Genomic DNA, 27,671 nt, shown 5'->3' with positions numbered 1-27,671 from the left:
TTCACAAAACAAGATGGTTTATTGGACTAGACTAAATGATGTAATGCTTAGACACTCAATTTGTATTAACAATGCTGTTGCAGAAGTACATAAAATGACACATGGATTTTTTTTTTCTGCTTGTAATTAAGTCTAAGCACAGGAAATAAATGACAAAAAAGGCATTTGATGCTTTCCAAGTCACATAGCTTTGACAGACTATAAAAGATCTTGCATACCCAATAATTTAAATATAATTTCAACTTTTTGCCTTGCTGAATTAATTTTGTGCTTTTGAGTTCTCTTGAAGCTATAAAGAATTATAAACTATTAGAGCTTGTGAAGTACAAAGTTGATCAGATTCATAACAAAAATGTAGAGACAATCATTACAAAATACTGTCCTTTAAAAGGTATGCCACATTAACTTACTTTGACCCAGACAGAGCATGACTGGCAGCTGTAGAGTTGGAATAACACTATGAAAAAACCTATGAAGCAACATCAAGCAAGTCAGATCAGTTTTTCTTTTCTCTTTTCCTATCGATACATCTCTCCTTACAGTACCATTGTGCCTGTGCAGTGGATATCCCAGATGTCACATTTACTTCTCCTTTTTTTGTCTTCTACATTTATCGGGATTGTCACTATCCAAATATTTTGGGCAATGTATTCAATTTAACCCAACAATGCCGATCAAACTGCATCGACAGTGCTTGGCTTTTGTTTGTAAAGTTGTCCTGAATGAAATTCCAGACACCACTGAAGACAATACACACAACAGACATATATTTACAAAACATTCCACCAGTTTCATGGCACAGATGGATTATGCATGAATCCCAACAAGCAATCACATCACTAAAATTTTCTATAAAAAACCAACTGCCATTTCTGCCCTCTGCATTTAGCACTGTAGGCAACAAAATATTTGGACAAGCAACAGGTTCAATGGATCCGCAACCAATAGAAAAAGATCCAGACAACCATTTAAATACATTTCCGTAACAGGTTATATGTATTAAAACCAAACCCAAACAAAACCAAACCCCAATGCACCCTGATCCTGGATTTTTCTGTGCACACCAGATCCACCTGATTGTTTGCATCTATATCCTTGGAGGAGTATGGCATCTTCAACCTAATGCATTAACAACCATGCACATACAAATGCTTTTATGCATATTCCACAAGAGACTTCTCACCCACAGTACAAGATAAACAGTACAACATATTGAACAGTCTTTGTTAAATCCTACTTACCATCGTCTTGTCAAAAAAATGTATTATGCTAATATACAATGAGATATTTTTAAAAAATAAATGAACAATAATTGCTCAAACAGCAAGTATCAGATGTATTCTCCAGAGTTTTTTACTGATCAGTCAAACGAATACAAATTAAAACAAATCCAAATAAAATTCAGTCCTTCACTTTAAACGAGAGAAGACAAGCAAAATGACTTTCTGACAGTACCACAAACCATGGACTGTCACAAACTTAACACAAGAACTGGCATGGATTAGAACTGAGCAACTGAGACCAATCAGCAATCTACAAGTACACAAGTATTTTGAAGAAATTCTAGATGAGCCATGAAAGAGCAGTTTCAATCCAGTTGCTTACGGGGAGTGATCTGGCAGAGGTCAGCACCAAAGACTGGTAAAAAGTAGTATCGAAGTATGCAAATATATTATGTCACAAAATTTAATTTTGCTGGCTGAAGTAGCCAAATGTTTACCAGTTACCATATGGCAAGGTAATGAAGCAGACCTACCCTCTCTCTTACAGGATCACAGAAGTAACTGGTGGGAAGCTTCATGAATAGCTTTGCTTTAGCACCAGTTTGTGCTTTGAAGCTGAGCTCTAATGTAGAGATCTGCTGCAAAGCCTTTGCCTTATTCACATAAGCAAAACTTTCAAAGAAAGATTTCAAATCTTCCAATGGTATAAAAAACATTTTTATTTTCATTTGCTCTCCCCTTCCTCACAGTTCCCCCTCAGAATACATTAATGGTCTCTCACAGAAGTACACCTCATTCTTTACCAAAGAAGCAAAGAAAAAACAAAACATGCACAGTTGCGATAAAATATCCAAATAAAAACTTAACGCAAGGAAATGCTGCAGAAAGAATTCTTCTGGTTCTACATCAAAACCAAAATCAAGCTGTCTGGGCTGTAAAGTTTTACCCTGTACTGAGAGGCACCAAAGCTTTTAGAGAGAGATGTGTGTCCTAACCAAAGATGCACTATACCGATCTAACTCACTCTAGGACAATCAGAGGTTCATTCATTGAATGAGATCTGAGTTCTGGTAAAATGGGGTGACACCAGCTGCTAAAGTAGAAAACTAGAAGTCTTGTCAGACCTTCAGGAAAGACAGCAGTGGGGGTGGGGGGAAGACCTGGAAATAGCAAAGATTTCTCCCGTGCGAGAGCATTACTTCAGTTACAGTAAATAGAAGAAGGCAGCTTACAATATGACAAGTGTAAGCCAGCTTTGGCACTTGTGTTACTGAAAATAATGTGGTGACTGTTCCCAACTCAGCAGGCAACCAGCTGTGAAGGTTTATTTGCAACAGTGACCACTTGAGCAGCTAGGCATTTCTTGTCCCAGGGAAAGCTTGCTTACTATCTGTAAAGCTACCCAAGACCAGGTGTTATTAAACAGAGACATGAGGTAATCATTATTTCCAGAAGAAGATTTAACAGGATGCCAAGGGTGACACACAAAAAATGATGGGGTAAAATTTTAAAATACGTGAACAACTAGGAGGTTTAAAATCTACATTGTCTTTTTCCATTTTAAGCCCTGTCCAATGAAAGACACTTAAATTGCATGAAGTGCAAGTTTTCTTAAACTGACTCAAAAAAAATCACTGGAACAATCAAACTCTGAACATTTCCTAATTAAATTAACAAGTCTCTCAGGAATGACATGGGCAGAGACCATACTTTTTGTAGACCAAACCTGAGCAGAGATTGGATTTTGTTTCTTTTCTGTAAATAGACAAAACAAGTATTTCAATATACAGCTGAAGTGGTGTCAAAATAGCGATGACCCAGGTCACAATCAGAATTATATATACAATTTGTATTAACTTAAAAAAATAAAGAAGTTCAAAATACCTCCAGAGAACATTCTAGGTTAGCAAAATGTCCTGTACAAAAGTAGGCCACATCTGTTGGTTTAAAAGAAGTCCATAGCAGTTGGTTTCTTCTTAGCTGATACCGTAAATGGTTTCTTCATTTGAGGCTCTCCTGCTGGGGTAACTGTGGGTGACTTCAGCACCCCATGACGAGGTTTCTGTTCAGGATTGAAAGCCACACGGGAGGGTCCTTCTGGGCTCACTAATATACTTTTGTCAGTCTTTTTAAATTCTGTTGGGAAAAAAGCAAACAAGTTAAAAGAAATACAACTCCTGGAATAATTGGGCCCGTCAATCAATTGTGGAATTGTCCAGCCCTGGAAGTCTGCCTTAGATGCTTAAGTCCATCACTAAGGATCAGAAGCCTAAGACTTTGCAAAAAAATGGAGAGATGGTGGTGAAGCACATCTCTTACCAGAGTCCCTTTGAGAATGGGGTCTGTTGCAATCCATAGAGAGGCTGTGAACCATTCCCCATGGTTTCACAGACCACCGGAGACTCTGGGCCTACTCCTCAGAAACAGGTGTTCCAGCTATCCTGAAGAACACCACACTTTAATTTAAAAGATGACGATGGGTAAGAAGTGGCTCTACTCTGACTGTTAAACAGCACTGTTCTAGACACTCTTGGTTATCCCTTCTGCCGGCAGGTAGGCATTTGTTTCTCTTTATGCAGCTGTGTTATATTAACATAAAGACATATAGCTAAGCCTACTATTCTCCATTGGAACTTGGGCTATAGCACACTGCAGAGAGTTAAAAAAGAATAGCTGAATTAATATATGGAACAAACTTTTATGCTACAGTGCAAGACATTTATTTATCAGGGAAAACACTGTCTGCTTACATTTGGGATCCAGAACGGAACTGACATTTATCTACTCGTTACCATTAATAAACCACCAGGCAGCCAAGATAAAACTGAAACTTTGCTATCATACAGCCTGAGCTCATCAGCATAGCAGCACCTTTGTCTTGCGAAACAGAAGTGATTAATGAAGACTGAAATGCATGCGTTTCCCTAAGAGGTGCCCTGCAAAACAGGCGGCTCAGGAAGGAGAGTTTGTTGCTCTGCTGCACTGTTTTCTATCTATAAGGCTCCATCTGCAAGTCAGTAATGGAGCACCCTGGAATCGCACAAGTCTAGCTGTTGGGCCCAGTGCCCTAAACTTTACCACCTCCTCTGGACAGGAACTTGAGGGTGGTTTATAAACTGCACACAAATATTGAGGCAGAAAAGGATCAGAATCATCCTTTTCTAGATAGGTGAAGAGTATAGGTGTGTATGAGTGCGTACAGTTTCCCCATTCCTTGGCTACAAGAGAGACTGTGGAAACACACAGATGTATTAGACTCACCAGCAGTCATGTTTTTATTCAAGCCAAACGTGACTTTTTTGGAGCTGGACGACTGCAGCTTGTTCAGCTGTAAAGCAAAATAAAGACATTAAATAAGATTTCTGAGGCAGTGCTACGAGTTCTTTTACGTGCATCCCATCAAAACTGATGCAAAGCAGCCTACTTCCTTCATTTGATTTAGAACTCCCCCAATCCTCTAGCACTGACCCCTGCTAAGACAGCACTGTTTTTCTAGCCAAAAGCAAACGTATTCCATTTGTAGAGAAATCACATATGCTCCCTAAAGTCATTACGTAATTCGACAACAAAACAAGAAGATATTTGTGTATTAAATACACTGGCCCCACTGCACTCAGGCCTCAAAGTGCAAAGAGGGCTTGAAAAGATACTATATGTCAAAAAAATTTAGAAAAGAGGGTAGTCTTTTGAAGCTCTGTACTGTTGCCAGCCTCCACAAACGGCAAGAAGTGGAGGCTCAAAGTCCTTTAGCAAGACTGCAAGTCAGTTTATGCTTTTGCTTTCTTGTGAAATGAACGGGTTCTGAATGGTGTCCTTTCAACAAGAAGGTATTTTTGAAAGCAGGGGGGAAGGAAGAAGAGACTTTAAAGATGTCTACAACTCATTTTCTGAAACTCTGGAGCCATATGTGACTGTCTACAAGGAAATACAACAGCATTTCCAGTTTTATCTGCCCGTGTTAGGAGACTAATGCAGAGTGGAAAAGACAGCATGAGTGAGGTCATGCCCTTTGCTTGGGCAGGTAGCTTGGGAAGAGACCTGTGCCCAGATTCAGCTGCCATCTGTGAGACCACATTACCTGCATGGATGCCCTGGTGGAAGAGATGGTGCTTCTGGCTTTCCTGAAGAATACTGGCTTTGGTAAAGTTGATTTTTCAAATTTTACAAAATCACTTCCTGGTTTTGCTTTCTTTTTCTTTAATGGTGATAGAGTAGCACTGCTTTCCTATAAAGGAGGGAAAGGCAAAAGTGCTCTCAGTACAAAAGTACTGTAGTTAACTATACCTACTACAGCAAGCAGTGCTCAGAGCTTACCACAGGCAGCTTCTGTAAATATTGCCACAGCTGAGAGCGAGCTAGTTGGTATTCACATAAGCTAATCATCATGGTTAACTCTCAGGAGTTAATTTTGCAGTTGGCATGACCGAAAACAGAAGTTTAAGGCAGGTTCTGCACAGAAATAGGAAGGTCATTGCAAAGCAAAGAAGAAAGAACTTGTAATACATTTGCCTGGCCCGTCAGACTGCAAACAAAGATGTTTTCTTTATGTGCATGAGGCTGCCTTACAATTGACCCAGCTCTCCTGCACACAAGCGCTGATGGTTTTTTTTTTTCTTGCCTTTAAGCAAAATCTCTTCTGTCGTACCTCTGGATGGATAAGATACACAACTAATGAATAAACTCAGCTTTAGGCTAAGATGGAGACTTTGGAGAAAAAAAAAAGTGGAATATGAAGTCTGTGTACACTCTCAGAAATCCGGTTGGTCTGTATTGCTACTAGTTTGCTGCCTCAAATTCATACTGAGTATTGCCATTTAAAGCAATCCTTCTCTCCAGCACAAGGGAATTCTGAGGACCTGTACTGGCAGTGCCACTAATGAAATGCACCACTCCAGAGCTTTCCAACCTATTGCCTATGGGCCCCCCATATTTGTGGACTACTGTGAGGGGAAGTTCAGCTATACTTCTCATCAACCTACAGATGAAATTCCTAAAGCAGTTCGCAGCTGTGCTGTGGAAAATGTCCAGGGATATGGCCTCTTTAATTTGAAAATCACTTCTGCTTTAAATAAAGTAAAAAAGCATAAGTCTCTTAGCTTTCTGAATTCTGGGAACAACTGTGAAATAATCATAGAATCATAGAATCATTTAGGTTGGAAAAGACCTTTAAGATCATCAAGTTCAACCGTAAACCTAGCACTGCTAAGTCCACCACTACACCATGTCCCTAAGCACCTCATCCAAACGTCTTTTAAATACCTCCAGGGATGGTGACTCAGCCACTTCCCTGGGCAGCCTGTTCCAATGCTTGACAACCCTTTCAGTGAAGAAATTTTTCCTAATATCCAAGCTAAACCTCCCCTGGTGCAACTTGAGGCCATTTCCTCTTGTCCTATCACTTGTTACCTGGGAGAAGAGACTGACCCCCACCTCTCTACAACCTCCTCTCAGGTAGTTGTAGAGAGCAATAAGGTCTCCCCTCAGCCTCCTCTTCTCCAGGCTAAACAACCCCAGTTCCCTCAGACGCTCCTCATAAGACTTGCTCTCCAGACCCTTCACCAGCTTCGTTGCCCTTCTCTGGACATGCTCCAGCACCTCCACGTCTCTCTTGTAGTGAGGGACCCAAACCTGAACACAGTATTCCAGGTGCGGCCTCACCAGCACCGAGTACAGGGGCACGATCACTTCCCTAGTCCTGCTGGCCACACCATGTTTGATACAAGCCAGGATGCTATTGGCCTTCTTGGCCACCTGGGCACACTGCCGGCTCATATTCAAGTGGCTGTCAACCAACACCCCCAGGTCCTTTTCTGCCAGGCAGCTTTCCAGCCACTCTTCCCCAAGCCTGTAGCGTTGCATGGGGTTGTTGTGACCCAAGTGCAGGACCCAGCACTTGGCCTTGTTGAACCTCATACAATTGGCCTCGGCCCATCGATCCAGCCTGTCCAGGTCCCTCTGCAGAGCCTTCCTACCCTCAAGCAGATTGACACTCCCGCCCAACTTGGTGTCATCTGCAAACTTACTGAGAGTGAATTCGATCCCCTTGTCTGTTTTTTCCCCTTCTCCCCCTCTTCCTCCCTCTCAATATTTGAAGCTAATTCTTTGGGGGTGTGTGTTGTCTTTGAAATCAAGAATCAAAACATGCCCCTCATGATTTCTGGGCACAAGACTGGTATTACATATCTAAAACCAGGAAATAAAACAACATGTTATTTCTCAAGCAATGAAAACAAAATTAGCACAGACTAATTTCCTCCACATTTGTGCATTTTAGCTTTACCCTGCTCATTTCTTTCTTATACCAATACTCTCATTTTCCTCCTGATGCAACTCCCAACTTTATCTCCCTGTCTCCGTCCCCCCGCACCCACACATATATGCAGAGCTACCTGGATTGCGCAAGAAACAGCAATTGCTGTAGTTTCTTTGGAATTACACATGGGAAGAGTGGCCCGCTAGCCCATGCACTGACTGGCCAGCCAGCCAACAGACAAGTGCTAGGGTCATGCTGCTCTCCTTCCCTCAGTGGCTACACCAATTTGTGCCAACAACTAATTTCCATGAAGCTTGCAGGAATTTCATCTTAAATCTATTCCAGGTCTTTGAACCTGTTGGTCAGTTGCAGCAAAGTTTTACAAACAGAGATGGTGGTGGCATAATCATATTTTCTTAGAAACTAAGCTTTTATAGACAAAGAAAGATGAGGTATGCAACACGGAATCTTTAGGCAACAGGAGACAAAGCCAACGGTTCCCACTTGGGAAGCCCTGCAGTAAGAAAAACACAGTTTTCATACTGGGGAGAGAGAAATGTTTTGGTTCTTTCCTCTCAGTACTTTATCATAAAAAAAGAGAAAATGTCAAAATTATTTTAACACTATTTCAGCAATGTTTCAAAATGCATTTTTTCTCCCTTGAAGGGCTGAGTGGTTATATTGAGTTAATATATGAGCCTATATTAACTAATCATACAGTTTTAAACTTAAGTCAAACAGAGGTGAATTGATAGGCTAGTAACATGCACTTTTTAGTCAGAGGAAGATGGAGTTGTTTTGTATACTGAATCTCATTTACGCTTTCTGAATTTTCTTTCCACCAAAGTGAGAATGTCAGCAAGACTTCCAACAAAATAACTGAACCCCTAAATGTTTCAGAGTGAATATACACACAGAAAATGAGCAGTTAAAAGAATTTCAGTGGCAGGAGAGGAAAGAACCCCTGCACTGTCTCTCTTAGCCACGCTACCAAAAATATATGGTGCAAAATGCCTCTTGACTCTCAAACTGTTGAGTAAAATCAACCCTATTCTACTCATTGCCAAGAAGAAAATGGGGGTGGGAGGCAGAGAGGGGAAAAACTAGCTTCTTCCCAAACTGCAAGACAAATTTTTGAAGAAGACTACAATCATACCTTCCTAGCAAAACAACAGCATTTTCTTTTAAAGAAACTGGACCATTCATAAATGTGATAATATATTCTCTGTTTGTTCTTTCCCCAAGTAATCCCCTGATAAAGCACTAACAATTTAAGATGGAAAAGTGAGCTAGCACAAGAAGCCACTATTGGAATTGCTGAGGGCAATTTCACAAGGAGCTTATACTACTCTAAGTCTGTGCTGCTGCTGAGAAAGGAATATTCCACCTTCCCACTCTCATCCTTTTGCCAAAACATGCCCTTTGTGAACATGTTGTAAGCTCAACCAGAGACCCCATGCAAAAGAATAATTAACACAGGGACCAAAGAAAAAAAGAAGAAGAAAAAAAAAAAGACAACCCCATACCCCAACAACCCAAGCTTCAGCTAGATGAGTTCTTTCAGCTGAGTAGCTGGCGCAGGCTTTAGTGTCGTTGCACAGGAAGGCATAAGACCATGGTGGTGGGTGTGGATTTCTGGGGAATTGAGTTATTTTTGGTGACAATGCATGATGACATCAGCATGCAGCCTGCCCATGAAGCCCCACACTCAGAAAGCTAAAGCCAAATTTGCAAATGAGCCTGGCAGTTCATGAAGAAGGCAGAGAAAAGAATGAGATCTACATACCCCCTTCCTGCTTTTCTTGCATGCAGTCTCCAGAACTCCATTGGCTTCGACAGAGTTTAACACCTCTTTTACTTTTCTCTTATTTTTCAAGGTTGCTGTTTTCTGGCTGGAGACCTTCATCCCTTCCAAACCAATTAGCTTTGTCTTCAATTTGACCTTTCTGGAGGGTACAGATTCAGAGCCTGCACCTCCTGACAGGGTCCCCAGCAAGCCCTCCTTGTTGGCATTCACGTCAGTCTGCTGCAAAAGGGTATCCCCATTCACCAAGACAGCCCCTGCTTTCTGTTTCTTTTTCACAACCTTAGGCGTTAACAGTGTGACAGGTGGGCTGACATCCTCTGCCTCACTGGCATTAGCTGGTCCATTCTGACACACTGGCTTTACAGGAGCATTTTGCAATTTTGTATTCATTTTCTTCAACTGACTCTTTTTACTCTGTTCTGAGTCAGTCAGACTGTTCTGCGCAGAGATACTGTGATTTTCTCTGATGTCAGTTGCTACATTTGTGGTCTCATTTGCCTCATTTACTAGCAATTTCTTTTTCTTCCCTTCCTTGTTATTTTCTGGCACCTTTCCCTGGCTAAAAACATTAAATCCAGATGTTTCAGCTATTCCCTCCTCACAATTTCCATCAGCTGTTCCAGAATCAGCACTTGGGCTGTCCCTCTTCTTCCTTTTTTTCCTCTTCTTCTGGGGAACTGATGCCTCCTTCGCACTTGACATCTCTTGTTCATCCTCTAAATCCACCCCAAAAAGAATGCCATATAACACACATGTGAAACACAAAAGTACTTACAACAACTGAATTCTATTCTATTTTTTTTCCTTTCTTTTAAGATAGGCATACCACTTTTCTGCTATCAGCCAGCACAACAGTTTTACTATTACAGCTGGTCAGGACATTACATTCCTCTGATGCCTAGCCTAATTAATATTTTGCTGATTTTGCCTTGTCACAGATAACATCTAAGCCATTCCCTGCAGTAACCCTATTTTGTATAGTAATATTGCTAGAAAAAGTTGTTATTACCCACCTGTTAAGCCCATCAGAAGGGCAACTCAGGGGTTCAGTAGTTTGGTGAGGTATTTTTGGGTATGACTGGGCTTGTGCCATGGCAATATATACCATGATGCTAGAGATACTTGCATGTGGGTCTCAGTAACTCTCTCCACCTTTCCAGAAACATCCCCAAATTCCTATATTCTAACAGTCACCTTATTTTAAGGGGACTGATATGTTTCTCTTTTCCTACAGTAAATGGAACTGCTCAATGGAGCAATGCAAACAACTGCTTCCGTTTCTGCTTTTGACTGAAATTTTTGAGGTGATTCTTGCCTCAAAATTGGTAACAAAATTACCACCACTTTCAAAGAGACCTTAATTTCACATTTAACCTTCACTGCAACATGATACAAATCAGCACATCCTGAACAACAGGTTTGCCTTCTTCAGATCAGCTTGTATCTGATACTTTGCCAAATTACACAAGTGACTACAGATTGTCTCTCTTCCACAGGTTGATCTTGCCTTACCGTCTACTTTTTCCAACTTGTTTTTCTCCCAGGGCTTGACAGCTTTTTTCTTTCGCCTTCCCCTGCTGAATTCATCATCATCTTCGTCTGTAGAAACATCTTCAGGAAAATCCTGGGGGAAGATTCCTGTTGAGGAGGAAGGATAAGGTATCTGAAAACTAACAGTATTTTCTATTGAACAGTTTCTATGTTTCTACTTCTATTTCTATGAACAGTTATGCTGTTTGTCTACAGCATAACTCCCACAGAAAGAAAATAAACTCCTTGTTCCTCACTCAACCCAAAAGAAAATCATACAAGTGATTCCTATTTGTTTAAGTAAAAATAATAATCTTGCATTTAAGGAAAAAGTACAGGGTTGCTCAAATTGTGAAGGGGATTTGGCCATCTCACCAAAAACATGTAATGTGTCTTAATGAAATTTAAAAAAACCCCACAAAACCCCCAAAACAGTATCCTTGAAATACACATTAAAAAGAAAAAAAAAAAAAGAAAAAAAGATTTGCAATACAGATTGTATGGGAACTTTATATATCCTTTAACGGAAAGAAACTACTGTCTCTATATGCTGCTCAGTCCTTACCTTCTGCTAAGTCCTGGAACCTGGAGGTGGAGTGGAAGGGAGAGAAGGAAAAGCAAATTAGTATTACTGGTTTAGTACCAATAATAATACTAGCAGCATAGCATCACTGTACTTATTATAGTTTTGTCAAAATAGGAACAACATCTTTTACACAGGAAGTTACAAAGAGCTCATTCCAGAAGAGATCTGCCTCAGAAATCCAAAAACTCAAACCAAATCACTGAAAGTATTGAGAAAAGAGCAATTTAACACTTCTCCTATATCTGTAATTTGTATGTCACAGCCTGCAGTACAAATCCACCCAGTGTAGATACACTTCAGCTAGCTGCAGTTGTCTAGTACCAATGAGTACAATGAGTAGCACAGGCTTCAGGCACCTTATGCAGGTTATCCAGGGCTGTGAGACAAGCCTGCTCTCGTGACACTGTCATCAGGACAAGGACGGGTGGGAAGAAAGCAAAGTAAAAGTTGTTTAGGACAAGGTGGAACATGCAAGGTGTATTTCAACAGAACTCACTTTTTGACCAGCTTGTACAGACGCTTTCTGTTAAGGGAAGGTGTATTTTTCTTGCTCGCCAATTCAAAGAGTTTGTCAGCAACAGCCTTATAATCAAACTGTTGGAGGAAAGTATGATACAGCTTTTCTTAGTTAGCTTATTCATGCAAGATAACCCAATGCGACTTGTTATCCACACTTCAAGTAGCATACATGTCCTTTAAACAGCCACTTCCTTTAAACCCAAAGTATTTTTTCTCTGTTGAAATTTACACATGTATACTGACTTTTACAGATGATTGCTTCATTAACAGAACAGTTAAACTCAGTTATCACTTTCTCAAACATTCCTCACCTTAATTCTTACTCAAGAGAGAAGCCAACCAGCTTCAAAACTCCTGCAAATATTTAGCTAAATATCAGATTTAAAGTGTGACATGTCCTAATTCTTGCTTAAAAGCCACAGATGCATGAAGCATATCTACCTGCATGTGTGTTTGATTGGTGGATCTGTCAAAAACACTACACTGCACTGGAAGAGTGTCTAAAAAAACCCAAATTGCAACATGTTACCCTCTCTCCCATGTATTCCATCATCCACTACTTTTGCTCTTATTGTCAATGAAACTTACGCTGATTGCTTCACCACCCACAGTGACTTGGCTTTTGCCATACATTTTTGAACTCCTGAAACAGGAAGGGAGGAGCAGAAAAAGGAAGGTATGGGAGAGAGGAAAGAAGAATTCAGAATTTAGACATGGATTTATTTTCTTATCAACTACTCACAGAGTACACATTACATAAATACCACCTTACATTAAAGCAGAAGGAGATTAAAATTTTGTAATGTGTTTATCCAATTAACACCCTTTACTTCTGTACCTCTTGACAGGGATAGGAAAAAAGAAAACAGCAGGGCAGTATCAATAACAGAGCAAGCAAGCCACAAACCTGAAGAACAGCACCGATACCATCATCAGCATTTTCATGAACATCCTCTGTTTTTTCAGAGCTGTGTGCCGATTTTCTTGACAAACATCTGTCTGCTATTATAAAAAAAAGACTGACTATTAATGTTTAGTTTGCAAAAACTGAGATAGCACACACTACTCTGATAGACGGAAGATCAGGTGCATTTTTCTTCACGCGATCTTGTGAGCCTGGACTGATTTAACTACTTTATGTCACCATTATGCAATACCCAACTTTGGCATTATCTTGAGCCTTTTAAAAAATTGCCTCTGTACCAGAGTATATCTGGATTGAAAACCTTCCTGCTCAACTTCTTTAATTTTTTTTTTAAATGTAAGACTCCCACAGAATGCCAAAACCTCATCTTCTTCAGAAATGTTTTGGGCATCCAAGAGCCAAAAGCCAGACTGGGTTATCATCTAGCACTGTTGCAGAAAGCTGTTATTGCCTGGTTTTAGAGAGGCCACTGATTTTTGCAGTCATTTTGTTTAAGCACATGTGAAGGGAAGAGAGGAAAACACAATTATCCTTACAGCACCTTGAACATGTGTTTGACTGGTTCAGAGCAGAAATGTATTTTTAAGAAACAGATTTTTAAATCCTAGCAAGTGTTACCAAGGCCATTTAGAACTCCCTCCTCACCTTTAGTTTTAAGCACTTCTTCATTTTCCTGTTTGTCTTCTTCAGACACATCCTCCTCATCACTGATGCTACCCAGTTCTTTCATTAGGTCCTCGATGGCATAGGGGGACTGATCCACAATGATCTCAAAGATACCAGTGGCTACGGCATGCAGCACACATCGACTGTGTTACAAGAGAGCAGGGATGAGAGTTGAAACGCAGAAGCATACACACCCTCCCCTCTCACATTTAAAAAAATGGAAATTTGAGGGATACAGGGAAAATGGGTAAGAAAGAAGAAAGTGGAAGAGCATCTAGCGCTCCAGATGAGGAAAGTGAACCTGATACTTCCTAAACAGCAGTCGTTTAATCCAAATAGAGTCCTACCAATGTTCCCCTCTTAAATTTCACTGTGCTTATATACTGCTCTATATCACCAAACCAACTGACAAAGGCTGATATAGTTCTTATAAATCCATGAAGATTATCTATAGCTTTGATAAACACAAGTTATCTTCAAATGACTGTGCACACTGTTAGTAAAATATCCTTCTTTCTTTACATTCTGAAGTTATACTATGACACTTCTTCAATCCATTTATTACCATGTGGAGTGGTATATGCAGAATTTCTTAATTCTTAAAAAACTATTTATCCTTTCATTAAACTTACTCCTTTGATTTGGCAGCAATTTTGCAGAAAGGTTCAATGAACTTGAGGTTCTGGTCTGCTGTGAGCTGTATTATTAGAAAGAAAAAAAATAATTAGTACAGTAAATATTGTATGTGTACACTCAAATTCCTTGAATATTTGGTGTAGGGGGATCTTCTTTAAGAAGTTAAAGTCTTTCAGCATAGTGTCTAATTCCAACTGACAGAAGTATCCAGTGACTTTGTGTTATCACTGCTACCACTAACTTCCAGATATTCCCTGGAATCATTATAAAAATGTTGACTGCTTTGCAAACTTTAATCTACTGAGTACAGAAATATAACAAAGCTTCTTATTTTAGATATTTTAGATATGAGGCAGAGAAAACTTAAATAATTTTGTGCTCTTTCACAAAGAAGTTCTGTAGCAGACATGATAAGATCTGTGTTTCTCTTAACTGGACCGCTTGGACCAAAACACTGTCAGTAGTACTAAAGATAAAAATCCTTCCCTAAATTCAATTTATGAGCATCAGCTGTGATTTCAAATAGTCTAGGGGACTAATTCCCCATGCTTCCTGTGAGTGGCTTAGCCATGGAATGAGGGTTTTGTGACTGTGGAGCTGCAGAAAGTATTTGGGCTCCAAGTGCAGGCACTTCTCTTGTGCAGACATCTTCTCTCTCACACTCCACAATACAGAACCACAAAAGCTGCAGGCAGGATTGCTTTCAGTACTGACTGCAAAGAATACAAATGGAAAGTTGCTAACAGCTTCATCCATTGCGAGGAGACGTATCAGATGCCAGAAACGAGAGGAGGTAAATGAGCAGAAGCCTGGAACGAAGTGTGGGGCAGGGGGCAGCTTGCCCTAGTGGAGTAACAGGAGATAGACTCTTTGGAAGAAGTTCAGCAGCAACAGCTGCAGTAACAGGCTTTCAGTTGCTGCAAAACTCTGCAGCACTGTAACATCAACCAAAACTAAGGGCAACTGAAACAGCAATATACAGCAGAGAGAGACAGATGTCATCAGCAAAATGAACAACTGGATGTAGAGGGTAAATTGCTCAATGCACAGGCAACAATGTTTGAAGCCAGCAATAAGCAAATAATAGACAACTTCGAAAGCTCACTTTCTTCCTCTACTTAGGTGTATTATACAATCAGCCAAGAGCAGGCTTTATGTCAGTTTTTGCAAAAGCAAAGACTGGCAAACATGTTCACACAAGGGAAAAGATTCTAAGTCCTTTCTGTTGAAACAAACAAATGAGAATGGTATAACTTTTCCATCACTATTTCCAACCTCAATTTGGACCAATATACCAGTACTCAGGAACTTGAGAGAAACTACTATATTCTCACCATCTACACTAAGACATGAACAAAAGTAAAACCGTAAATTGTAATAAGTCACTTTCTTCATGCTTATTCAATGTTGCTATATCACATTTAAAACTGTTAAAACATAATCTAAAAATTGTATTTCTTCTAAAATGCTGCATGCCACAGTTAACATTAATCAGGAAGAAAATTACAACATATTTTCTAACCTCCTTTGCACCAACTTTAGCCAACTCATTCAGATAGATATCAATGAAATGTAACTTTATCCCAGTGGGAGCATTGCTGTCTGGATCCATAACTTCTTTCATTAGTAGCTGCAGGAATAGTTCAATTAGACTGAAAAAAAAAAAGAGAAAAAAAAGAACAAGATATTCATATTAAATTGCTCATGTTCTATTTGCTTTGAAAACAAACTCTAGTCATGCACAGTTTTACCAGTGAAGACGGCTGTCCAACACTCATAAGAAATAAATCCAGTGACCAATTTTCACATCTTAAAGCAAACTTTTTAAAAAATCCATCCATAATCAGAACTCCTTACAGTCTAGATGATTTTGTAGCATCAGACAATCCACTCAATGCAGTTTGCTACAGTGAAAAATCACTGTTTTAAAATTCACCCCTTAATTTGGACTGAAGTTTATTATGCCGTATGATTGACGGGTAGGAGGAGAGATTCTGCCATTTGAGCAGGGCATTTCGAAGACACAGCTGTCGCATTCATCCATCTTTGATGGGCAACACATCATACCCTTCCATTTTATGAGACTATTTTCCTTTTGGTGCACACCCCAGGATTAAATTTAATACTGATCCTTCTCAAACTCATTTCAACTGTGCAGACTTTGTCTTCGTTAAACCATGTTATCCACTGTCCCTTAGAGCAAAACAATTACACTGAAGAACAGATGAAGGGCTAAGCCAGGCATAAAAAAAATCATCATCCCAATAGCTCAAGACAGAAGTGACTGAGCTGTGTACAAGCAGGACTGTGGCTCTGTTCTGTTACTGACTTCTGAGTACTAACAAATACTGCTGGAGTGACATGGCTAAGGAGACATGCTGTCACTGCTGCATTTAAGCAGCACCTGGGACTTTTTTTTTGGCCTATCCTTACTGTCTTTCAGGAAAATGAAGCTTTGTATATTCCATGCTTTCTCCCCTGGCATTCTGTGGGAACTCCTGCAATTTTGCCCAGAACAAACATTTCCAGTTCCAAAGAGAATTTAAAGCATTCCCAAACCATAAAGATAGTTTCAGTTTTACTTTAATACTCCTTTCTTCAAAAGCATTTTAAAAGAAAAGAGAAATGGAAGACATGCTAGGCAGCTTCTAGGCTCCACTTAAGAGGGAAAGGCAGCTCTTGAGCTCCCTCACTCTGCAAAGAAAGGAATCATGATCTTCTCTTCCCACACTACCTCCTCTGGGGGTGAAGGGCCTCCAGGCCATCCTTCCAGTGAGGCTGGAAAAAGGGAGGCCAAAGCTCTAAGAAACCTTGTCAGAGATCACCCTGGGTGACCATGTCTCTGCCATGGGAATGTGTGTGGGGAAGAAGGGCTTCGGCTTTACCAAACCTCCTCCTGCACTTTCTGTTCCTGTCATGGAGCATTTTCATCTCTTCAATCTGTGGGCATTTACCCAATGCAAAATTAGGGTAGAACAGAGGTGACGGGGTGTACTTTAGCTTTGCATTCCTTTCTATTTCCACAAAAACATGCCTGTATGCATTCCACATTTCAGAAGGCAAGAGAGAGAAAGAATAACCTTAACACTAGGTTATCAAGCACATTTAATTAAAAGACTTAAAGCTCTTCATCAGTTTAAACACAGAGCAATCTTAGAAGTGGCACAAGAGCTCTAGACAGAGCAAGATGACTGCAATTACTTGCCATTTGATAAAATATGGAAGAAATACAAACAAAACCACTGATGTATACAACAAACAAGAAGCTAGTTTACAATTCAGGAGTTCTGTCTTATCAAAAGACAAGTCACCATGATTAAACACAGTAAAATAAAAATTAAAAAAAGGTCACAGCCAAGCAGAAAAACAACACAACCAAAAAAAAATTCCTCTTCTGTATTTTCTGGGATGCAGGTTTCCTGTCTAATCTCTCTACAGGTGATATTCCCTTGATAGCTCTCCTGGATAAATCAGTCAGATCTAGCAAACTCCATTATAAATTTGGAGCCCTCAGGTTTCACGACTGCTTGGAATACCACACGACAAGCTCCCACATTCAGGTTTTTCATAAGCACATATGAATTACTTTCTCAAATCTCTGTGAAACACACACTAAATGGCTTAGGTGAACATGAGAGTTATTGATTGCAGTTAAATATTTAACTTAATGCAGTTAAGTATTTAACTTAATGAAGCGTAACACCTAACTTTGTTTCTAAACTACATATCATAAGTGATCTGAAGAACAAATAAGCCGTAGTGTGAAGACTTCATGACAGCACCATCTATGGAGAAAAAGGATCTATTAAATGAAAATATAGTTGATAAAGGTAAATCAGCCAACTTCTTTATGATGCAACTACATTCAGAAATCTGCTTACCTTTCATCCCATTCATTTCTTTTCAGCACTTCAAAGGACTGCCTCAAAATCATACGCATTAGCTGCAAAGTACAAAATTTGTAATAAGTGTTGTTCATGAAAACAGATAAAGGAGTTACTGTAAGATGAATAGACTTCTTAGTAAACCTCTTTGTAGCACAACGAGGTGGAAAGCTTCCTCATATGAACATTTTGACAGACTTGTCTATCATGTCAAGCAACAGAAGGATGCTGTGAAGCTCAAAAGACAAACTATTTTCATATCCTAAGCCCTGAAAAATCCATGACCATTTCTACTATACAGCTTTCTCCTGCTCTGTCACCCTGATTTCTTAATTAAGTGCTGCCAAATCTAAAAAACCCCACAGCTTAAACTGGAGACAACAATACAGGACAGATGATAACAATAATAATTTAATTTACTTGAACTTGCACTAAGAGACAGCCATATGTAAAACAGCTACATTAAACTGGCTCAAAACACTTCACTTACTGAAATACCTGGTTTCTGCTAACACTGAGAAACAAAAAACAGCAGTGAATGTGTCTGCAATTAACTTCTTTCAAATAAGAAGATTAATGTGATTTTGTTCTTTACAAAGGTAGGTCTTTTAAGATCTTTCTCTCACTGATTTTACTATTTGTTTTAATATAGTGTTTCCTATAGAAATAATTCTGATAGCTGAATGTACTACAGTGGATACTTCAGTGATGGAAAGTTGGGGTTCTAGTGACAACTACTTTATACAGTGTCATAAAAAGTCTTTAAACAGTCTGATCTAAATAACTGATGTTAATGCAGTGTCCTCTGCGACAGTATTTATATTCCATACAGAAATCAATGAGAAACATCACTATATTATAAAGGAAGGCAAACAAGAAAGCACTTGCAGCATGACATAAACCGTAATGGCTTTTAGATTTGCAGTGGTGAGTGAAAGCCTTTAAAATAAGTATCTCTTGCAATGCCTTAAGAAGATAGTCACTTGTTTTTGCTTACAATATACATAAATGCATATGCAGACAAAGTTGCCTTCCAGCACACCACCACCACATCTTTTCTTGCAGAAAAGATCTACAAGAGAGTCCGTATTACCATATAGTACTTATCAAGACGCAGATTGTCTATCCCATTCCATTCACGGTTCATAGTTTGCCAAAATGTCTGAATGAACAGGTGTCCTGTAAGAGAGTAAGAAAAAGTATCTGCGCGTCTGGCACAACAATTTATTTTGCTGACCTAAAAGAATCTCAAGAAATCACTTCAATGTGAGAAAGGGATGCATTTCCCTAGGCATTTGCCTAGTGACAGGGATAGAGCTAAGGGAAGACATGCTTGAGACAGGTACAAGGACAAGTCAATTAAACTTCAGAACAACACAAGAAAAGGCACACAGCTGCTTTTAAAGACAGTGTAATTACAGGGACAGCTTTGTATCTATTTTGTGTTATATACACACAAGTTGGAGCAAAATATCCATTCTGCACTCATTCCTACCCATGCAAATTCTGGCGTTGACCGAGCACTCTATTTCAAGTGCATTTTGAATACCAGGTGCTTAACAGCTCATGAAACAAGGTTGGTTTTGAGTAGAAAATACACAGAACAAGTAAGTCTATGCAGAATGGCAAAGTAAGGGGACAAGTTTGCTTTGCTAACCACCCTGCAAAGTCTCACCTTTATCACACTGGAGATATAACTCTTCCCCTGCAACAACCAGAAACAAACTGCATCTCATGCTTCCCTTAATGCAATCACACACACCAGTTGGGTAAAAAAACCCAAAACCAACAAACCCAAAGCAGCAACCCTATCTGGCTGTCTCTATTTTGGCACTGTGATCGTGGCCTCAAAATCACCAAAGGTGAAAGTACCTTACAAAGCATTAGATAATGATATAGTACTTACGAGCCTCTGTATTCTGAATCACATGGATAAGCTGTGAGATATTGTCCGCAAGTTCCTCCTAAAAGTAAATATAGTTAGTATAGCACGTTTCAGAGCTTGGTCTCTTCACTAAACATGCAACCAGAAAACAGCAAGAAGTATGACTATCATGAAACATCCCTCAAAATTAAAAAAATCCTCTTAACAGCTGCTTTAGTACTACAGTTATCCTTCCACTGGGATTAGGTCAGTTGTAAAAGAAGATTCAAGGGTATCAAGTGCTGTTCATTTCACCACATCTCTGCACAAATCATCTTTTTGACAGCAGACAAAATTAAATTAGGAGGAGAAAAATCCCATGTATTTGAATTAACAAATGATGTAAAACTTTAGGGGTACTGTTTTCATATAGTTTAATTGTGGGTGGAGCTCTCTGTGCTATATGCGAGAGAAACCCTGTTCATGCAAACAGACAAGTGATTTGAAAACTGATTAAGTGAGGTTACTAAGATCAGGTACTCCAAAACTGGTATCTGTTGAATGTAGGGAGACAAACTGGCAGTAGTTGACAAAAGTCAGTAGTAGAGACAAAGCTGGTAGTAGAGGAAGTGCCACTGAATTAACAAAAGAAAAGGCAGTGTGAAACTTTCAAACTAGGCTAACTAAACGTACGTTGTAGTTGCAGTTAAGGGCAACCTGCTGTTACTGCTTTAGTTCCACCAAATCAACGCACTTCGTAACAGTATATATTTCAGTTCTGGTTTTGGAAGGTAAACAGCTACACCTACCATTCAGAGGGTGACTCCAAACATGATACCGTTTAGGCTTCTGTTGAGTCACCTCTCCTGCACATGCCACATATGAGCAGCAGGGGAAGAAAAAAAAAGTGAGCAAAACTCACTAAGGTAATTGTCACCATTCTGAATTGGTATGTCCCTATAGTGTATTTTAGAAGATACTCACTCAAGCAAATATAAAACCAGTTACTATACCTGTAGCAGAGGTTTATCCTGCATCCACATACAATAGAACAGGCCCTTCCATATTTTTAGTAGTTCTTCCTGGCTGAAGCCACCTACAGTACAGAAGTCTGAGTGAAAACCAAAAATCACACATTTCCATCAAAATGTTTTCATGCAGTTCCCTCTGTTCCCTGCTTTCCTCTTTGTTTCTGTTATATTCTCTTGGGAAAACGTTGGTTCCTACTGTAAGCACACTAATTGGAAGGCAACTTGTAGTAGTTCAGTGATCCTAGTAAGCTTCTATCTTGTATCAAAGTAAAAAAGATTTCAAAGAAATCACAGATGAGATGAATACTAAGATAATTCTGATAAATCTGGCATATTTTAGCACCAAGTCTGAGAGATATTTTTAATAAGTGCATCATATCTAATTTTGCAACAGAGGTGATGTGCAAATCCTCAAACATAACTGACAAGGCTTTTTTTTTTTTTTTAAACAAAGTCTCACTTTAGCAATCGTTTTGTTCCTTACTAGGGGCTTGTTTTGACAGAATAAGCTTCTAGCAGTCAAAAAATTTATTTCCATATTAAAATGCATAATCAAAGAGCCTGAGCAACTATAATGAAAATATTTTCATTGCAGTTAGTCTTGATGTACAGTATCATCTGAATTTTAACAGTAAAGAATATTTTCACTATTAACAGTATAAAAATTCACATTCTAGTCAAAATCACACATTACAGAAGGGAAGCACTACATGGAAAATAAAATTTTACTATCAGTAATAGTTGTTCAAGAACATTTTAAAAACAGGATTATTCATGACATCAAATACATTTCTGGGAAGTAAAATTATAATGGCATACTGTCACAAGGTAGCTACAATAATGTACTACAGCTATTTTAAAATTATGGCTTATTAATTACTTTCAAGTAATTTCAAGAAAAATCATGTTAAAAAGGTAATCATCGTCAGTAAACTCAAATTTGCTCCGAAAAGATCACTCTCACATTTGAAAAATTTTCAGGGGTCTGCCAATCAAAAAGCCTGAGACCCAGTGCTACGTCTCAATTGAGTACCTCCTCCTGGGACAAATGATCTGAATGCAGTTATCACTACTGCATCGTTCTGCACTCAGACAAAAAAATGGTAAACATGTTGGTTAAATCGTCTACAGTCACGCTTGGTTAAAAAGAAAGGAAGTAGAGCTAAGTGAAAGAAATATGCAAAACGCTATGTAGGAAACAATATGTCTAGTAATATTAAGCATTAATTACGAATTTAACTTAAATTTGTCAGTAATATTAAGATTAAATATGAAACAAATTGAGTCACTGATTTAATATTCATTGAAATATTAAAATTAATAACATTTCTTAACAGAATTATATGCTGCGTATGTAGCAGTAAGAAGCAGGCTTAACTTCACACGCAGCACTAACTCTACAGAGGCATCAGACAGAAGGCTTACGTCCAGGGGATGTCTGCTGCTACCTATAAAGATGGCTGAAGAGTTCTTCCCTGTCTAGGGAACACAGACTTCCATGGGGTTGCTTTTCATACATTGAGGGCTTTTTTAAGTGTCCTAGGCAGTCCTTTGTCCATTTGACAAAGGACACCGATAAAAAGGTTTTAGAGCAAGTCTCTTACCCTAGTCACTCAAAAAGTAGTTTCAAGATTGGGTTTTCCATTTTTCAACTTTATGTGCTCTGCCATCTACAGCTGTCAAATGATAATCATTCAAGCAAAGTTATTTTAAAACCTGAATCTATAGTATTAGCAACCACAGTGTGCAAAACTGAAGGCCTTCTCTACCTTAAAGCTACCTTGAGAAACATTTTGGTTTTAGTGCTTGGATTGTAACTCTGTCCCCATGTACAGTGTGAGAGCCTGGATTAGTAATGTTACAACCACTCACTGAAGACATGCTACTTTAATGCAAGCCTTGTTAGCATTTCTGTTTGGGAGTTATGCTGTTTTGACATTGCTATCATTAAAATTGTTGCAATTTTTCCCATTCTAGATAATCTCCAAGGACCAGATCCACATGGGCTTATTTCAGCAGAAATTACATAAATCCTTTATAGATCTGGGCCCAGGTAAGTGCAGCTGTGTCAGTCAGGAAACCACCCAGCAATCCTTCCTCATTTACCAAAAGTTGCTTTTATTTACTATTCTTTCACCAAATCATTTACTGATTGTCTCCATAAAGATACCCTCCTATTATCAGCCCAGTACAGCATCCTCTTCTCTTTCAAGGTAAGGATTTTAAGAAGAATGAGTTAATACGAAAGAGAAAGGACCACTTCCAAGGAATAACGTGCTCATCCAAGTTCGTCTGCACACACAACGACTTCAGAGCTTCAGTAGTTCTGTGCCTTCTGAGGAGTTTAAGTTCCTGTTGAAAATTAAAAGCTCTAGGTCTTTGAAGAAGTTTCCCCAGCATGACCCATAATTCAGCCTTAGCACAGACCATACTGAGCAGTCCTGCCGACCTATGAAACATTTGACTGAGGTGAACGCCAGGTGAACTCCACCACCTCTTTTAAAAGTTAGCATGTTCTCAGCTGTTCAAGTTAGAGTATCTAGCTGGGTTACCTAACATGTGAGCCTCATCTCTCCCAGAACACTGGATGGATATAAGACTACTTATTAATAAAGAACTTAAAAAAAAAAATCTCTCTCCTGAACATAAGGCTTTCTCTCCAAGTCCAAGGAAGTTAACCTTTGTTTTAATATTACTAGCTTGAATAGTATGTAACAGTAAGTAAATCTAAGAGCTCTGGAAATTAGTCACTCTTGTTTCCTATTCATTTCCATTTTATGGCGGGCTGACCTTAACACGCAAAAGGTTCACATCCCAACTGACAATTTCCCTGTGGTGGTTTCCTAATATCTTAAGGCATTAGCTTAACCTGCAACCTATTCCTTCGGTTAGGGCATTCCTGTCCATCTGGCAGGCTACTTCCACAAATTTAAAGGAATCTGCACTTTGCAAAGAGATGCACAGAGCACTACTGAACACAGAGAAGCCATGTCCAGCTTACGAAATCTCCAGAGCTAAAAACAGCCGGGGGCTCAGAAAGAACTTGGGAGGAATACAATGTACACTTGCATGCTCTTACTAGTCCCTAGGTATCTCCTAGATCTATGGTAACTGTCAGAACTGGGATAATGGACTATTTGACCCTCTGGCCTGACCCTGTGAGGCTGTTCTTATGTGCTCTTCGCTCTGTCAAATGTGGCTAATGGGTCAACTATGAGTTGGAAAGGGAAGAGGGTAAAGGGAAGAAATAACATCTATTCCCCAGTGTCTTTTCAAGGTTCAACTCGGGTTCAACCAGCATTCCAGTTTCAGTTTAGCTTTTGGGGTGCCAGGTCTAGGCTGGCTCCCTCAAAGCCAAAGGAGTGTGTATGCATAAAGCTCAGTACCACTTTCCCAAACGCTGCAGGAAGGTTTACTAGGTCAGACATAGCGCTCTGCAAATGCTCATGACCAGTTTCCCTCTGGCTTTGTGTCCAGCTTGCAACAGAGCGTGCTGGAAAAAGCAGTCTAGAAACATCACAGAACCTTTTGGGCATCTCTGCACTGTGCTCCTTATCACTCCAACAGGAAGGTTTACTGAACTGGATCCATGCGTTCACGCAATGCTACGACTGACCTCATTAGCCTCCTATAACCTGTGTCCATGAGGAGAGGGCACACAGGAGGCACCTTCAGGTGCAGGCAGCTTCAGACTAGCATGGCTGGGCACAAGCTGTCTCCAGGGACACCCCTGAAGTGCCCATGGACTGGACTCTTGGTTCTAAGGTGGCAGTACACAGCTCCAAGTAGGATAATAAACCTTGTTGTAAAAAAGCTTTTGATATCGTGAATGCGGAGGTAACAGGTAATCCAGATAATCTGAATGGGTAAGAGAATTGACTGCATTTATACAAGTGCTGAAACACTCCTGAGCTTTCCTCAACTCCCTCCAATGCTCCTGAATATCACCCACAGAAACAGGCAGCCACCACCCCACCAGGCAGCATAGCAGAAAACAAAACTACACGCTCCATATACCAGGGTGGGTTCAGCTCAGTGCCTTAACGTTCTGTTCCTGGGAATGAGCGTGTTGAGCTACACCGCTCCAATCCCGGCCACGTTATTGCCGGCAGCAAGACCCCCCCCGGGCCAAGCAGATCCTCCCCGAGTCCTCCAGCCCCCTGAGCCGGGGCCGTGCCCCAGCCTGCTCGCTGCAACCGCGGGGAAACTTTATGGGCGAGGATGCGAAAGGCCCTCCGCTCCTCTAAGGGCTGCCGGCAGCGTGCTCGGCGCTTGCGGAGTCACGGAGGCAAACACTTCCTGTGATGAAACACAGGCGTCAAAGCAAAAAATTAAAACCAACCAACCAAAAAAAGGAAAAAAAAAACAACCAAAAAACCCCCAAAAGATCCCACAGGTGGCGGCCCCGCGGTGACGGACGAGGCCGGGAAGAGGAGGCGGGTCCCGGCTGTCCGCCACACGTGCCTCCCCACCCCTGCCGGGGCCGCCGCTTCACCCGCGCCGCGCCGCTGACGGCGCCGGCCCCGGCCACCGGCCCCATCCCGGTCCCCGCCGCTACAGCCCCGCCAGCCCTACCGCCCCCAGGCAGCGCCGTGCCGGGCCATGCCGGGCTGGGCCGTACCGGCCGGTCGCTGGGTCCGGACGCTGATGTACCCCCGCAGCTTCTTCAGGGCGCGGTCCCGGATGCGCTTCTCGTTGGCGGCCAGCCGCTGCGCGAACTGGATCTCGGGCGGCTGCACGGCGGCGGGAGCCATGGCCTCTCCTCCCTCTCCCTCTCCCTCTCCCCGTCCCGTCCCGTCCGGGCCCGTCTGTCCGCGCCGCGCAGAGCCGGGCGCCGCCTGATGGCGTCACCGACTCCCCCGTCACCCGCCTTCGCCGTCATCCCAGGGCGGTGCCGTGGCGGAGGGAGCGGCCCCGTCCCGCCGGGTACCTGAGGTGGCCGCTGGGGGCCGTGCGGGGCCGCCGCCTCAAACGCAGCTACTACGGTTTGAAAACTTGCGGTATAAACGGGACAGAAGCAAGCAAAGGGAGCACCTGCCCGGGCCCCCGGGGCTCCCACACGCTGCCCGCGGCCCAGGACCCCATGTCACCCCCCGGGGCCGTCAGCCCCTGCCCAGCCGGTCTCCAGCTCCCCGCAGCCCTGTCCTGACATGGGCGCCGCCGCGCCGGGCTCACGCCTCGGCCCGTCCCCAGGGCGGTGGCCGGTTGCCCCCGGCGGCTCCGGCCTGGGGGTGGGACCGACCCTGCCTCCAGGCCCCGCCCAACACGCGGTCCCCGGGCCCCGCCCGTCCCGCGGGACGTGACGCCAGAGGCGCGCTCTTCCCGCTCTCACTCCCCCGCACGAGGCTGGCCGCGGCCGTTGGCGCCATGCGGCGCCGCGCCGGCCTCGCTGGCGATGCGCAGGTAGCGCGCGCGGCCCGGCCGCCGGACCGCCCCTGCCCGCCCCGGGGTCGGGGTGTGGGGGGAGCCGGCCGCGGGGTGTCGGCTCCCCGGAGGAGAAGGGGGGCCTGCGTGGCGGTCAGCGCTGCCCGCCGGGCCTCGTGGGGCCCTGAGGGGGTGATGGCGGGGCCTGTGCGGTGGAGCTCCGCGGGGGGACGGGGAGTGCCGGGCCGGGCCGGGCAGGGCTAGCGCTAGCGCTGGGGAGCTGGCTGTACGAGGCATGCAGGAGCTCGGCCCCTGGGGCTCACCGTCAGGGGCCGCGGTGGCTGCTCGGGTGGGCTCCTGCCCGCAGCCTTGGCTCGCAAGACACCTGTGGGCGAGGATGAGGGACCCCTCCCTTGGAAGAGGGGAGCGTGGCAGGGACACCCTGGGCTGGTGGAGAGTGGAGAAAGGGCTAGTTGTGATTCTCTGCTGGGTGTTCCATCGCCAGCTGGGATCTCTGCCCTGTTCAGCCCCCTGCCAGGCAGGGATGGGGGATTCGGATCATGCAGGTCATGAGCTAAGGTACATAACTAAGTAACCTGACCGTTGTGCAAGAGGCCTGTGAGGACTGAAGTCAAATTTCCTACATCCGGTCACCTGCCATTCCTGCAAGGGGCTGGACAGAAAACTGCTGTTCTCCACTGTCTGTATTTGCTTTTAACATAATATTTTAGTGGGAGGAGATGTTGAATAGCTGCTTAAGCAGAGGAAATAAAACTTGTCTATTGGAACTGCAGTATTGCAAAGATCTGTGTTTACAGTGGGAACTATAAATGAGAATTTTCTCCTGATTGTATATTTCGTATCTCAATCCCAGTACTTCAGTAGTCTATTTTATTTGAATTTAGTTTCTGCTAGTGAATAGAGCTATTTTTATGCCCGTACCAAATTGTGCTCTGTAATTTTGAGCAATACTGAATTGTCTCTCTGTCATTCCTGTTTGCTGACATGCAGATGGTATTCTTCTATAGAGTCCTGTTACCATGTGTTTATTCCATATTTCTGGAGACCTAAATGAGTTGTATTTTTCTTGAATCATGTAATGTGGTGGCACTTGGCCATACTGACTTTGCTATAAACATTTTCTAAATGCAGCTTAGAGCATACAATTCAAGGTAAAAGTAAAATCTGTCTTCCATACCTTTATTGTGGCTCTGATGCCTCTGAACGGGGAAAGCTGGAACTGGCCTGTTCTGTCCCTACAACTGTCTGGGTTTGAAAGACAGCTGGGAAAGAAATAGAGCAGGAAGCAAAACTGAAAGGAAATGTTTAACCTGAGAAAGTAGGGAAGCAGAAAGAGAGAATTGTAGGAAAAGGTTGGAAAGG

General features: G+C 41.8%; 2 protein-coding genes across 5 annotated transcripts in view; one reads left to right on the top strand and one right to left on the bottom strand.

The window, feature by feature from the left end:
• Positions 1-26,003, bottom strand: RRP1B (ribosomal RNA processing 1B). Its single transcript, XM_072847427.1, has 16 exons — positions 25,546-26,003; positions 20,907-20,989; positions 19,936-19,993; positions 19,123-19,208; positions 18,027-18,088; positions 15,668-15,797; positions 14,142-14,206; positions 13,489-13,652; positions 12,826-12,920; positions 11,896-11,993; positions 11,379-11,398; positions 10,796-10,921; positions 9,263-9,999; positions 5,302-5,448; positions 4,485-4,551; positions 1-3,359 (listed from the first exon to the last, which is right to left on the bottom strand). The coding sequence occupies exons 1-16, from the start codon at positions 25,676-25,678 to the stop codon at positions 3,169-3,171; spliced, it is 2,262 nt and encodes a 753-aa protein (XP_072703528.1). The 5' UTR covers positions 25,679-26,003; the 3' UTR covers positions 1-3,168.
• HSF2BP (heat shock transcription factor 2 binding protein) overlaps positions 25,842-27,671 on the top strand; it is a 34,947-nt gene continuing 33,117 nt past the window's right edge. For 3 of the 4 annotated variants that reach the window (XM_072847448.1, XM_072847455.1, XM_072847440.1), the window contains exon 1: positions 25,842-26,327. In XM_072847448.1, the coding sequence (XP_072703549.1) occupies positions 26,292-26,327 (36 nt within the window). In that variant the 5' untranslated portion in view covers positions 25,842-26,291. The remainder of the gene's footprint in view (positions 26,328-27,671) is intronic. The other variant, XM_072847462.1, reaches the window with a different exon arrangement.

The sequence above is a fragment of the Ciconia boyciana genome, chromosome 1 (assembly GCF_034638445.1).
Source record: "Ciconia boyciana chromosome 1, ASM3463844v1, whole genome shotgun sequence".
NCBI classification, from domain to species: Eukaryota; Metazoa; Chordata; class Aves; order Ciconiiformes; family Ciconiidae; genus Ciconia; species Ciconia boyciana.
Note: the sequence above shows the minus strand (reverse complement) of the source record. Positions and strands in the feature narration are given on the sequence as shown.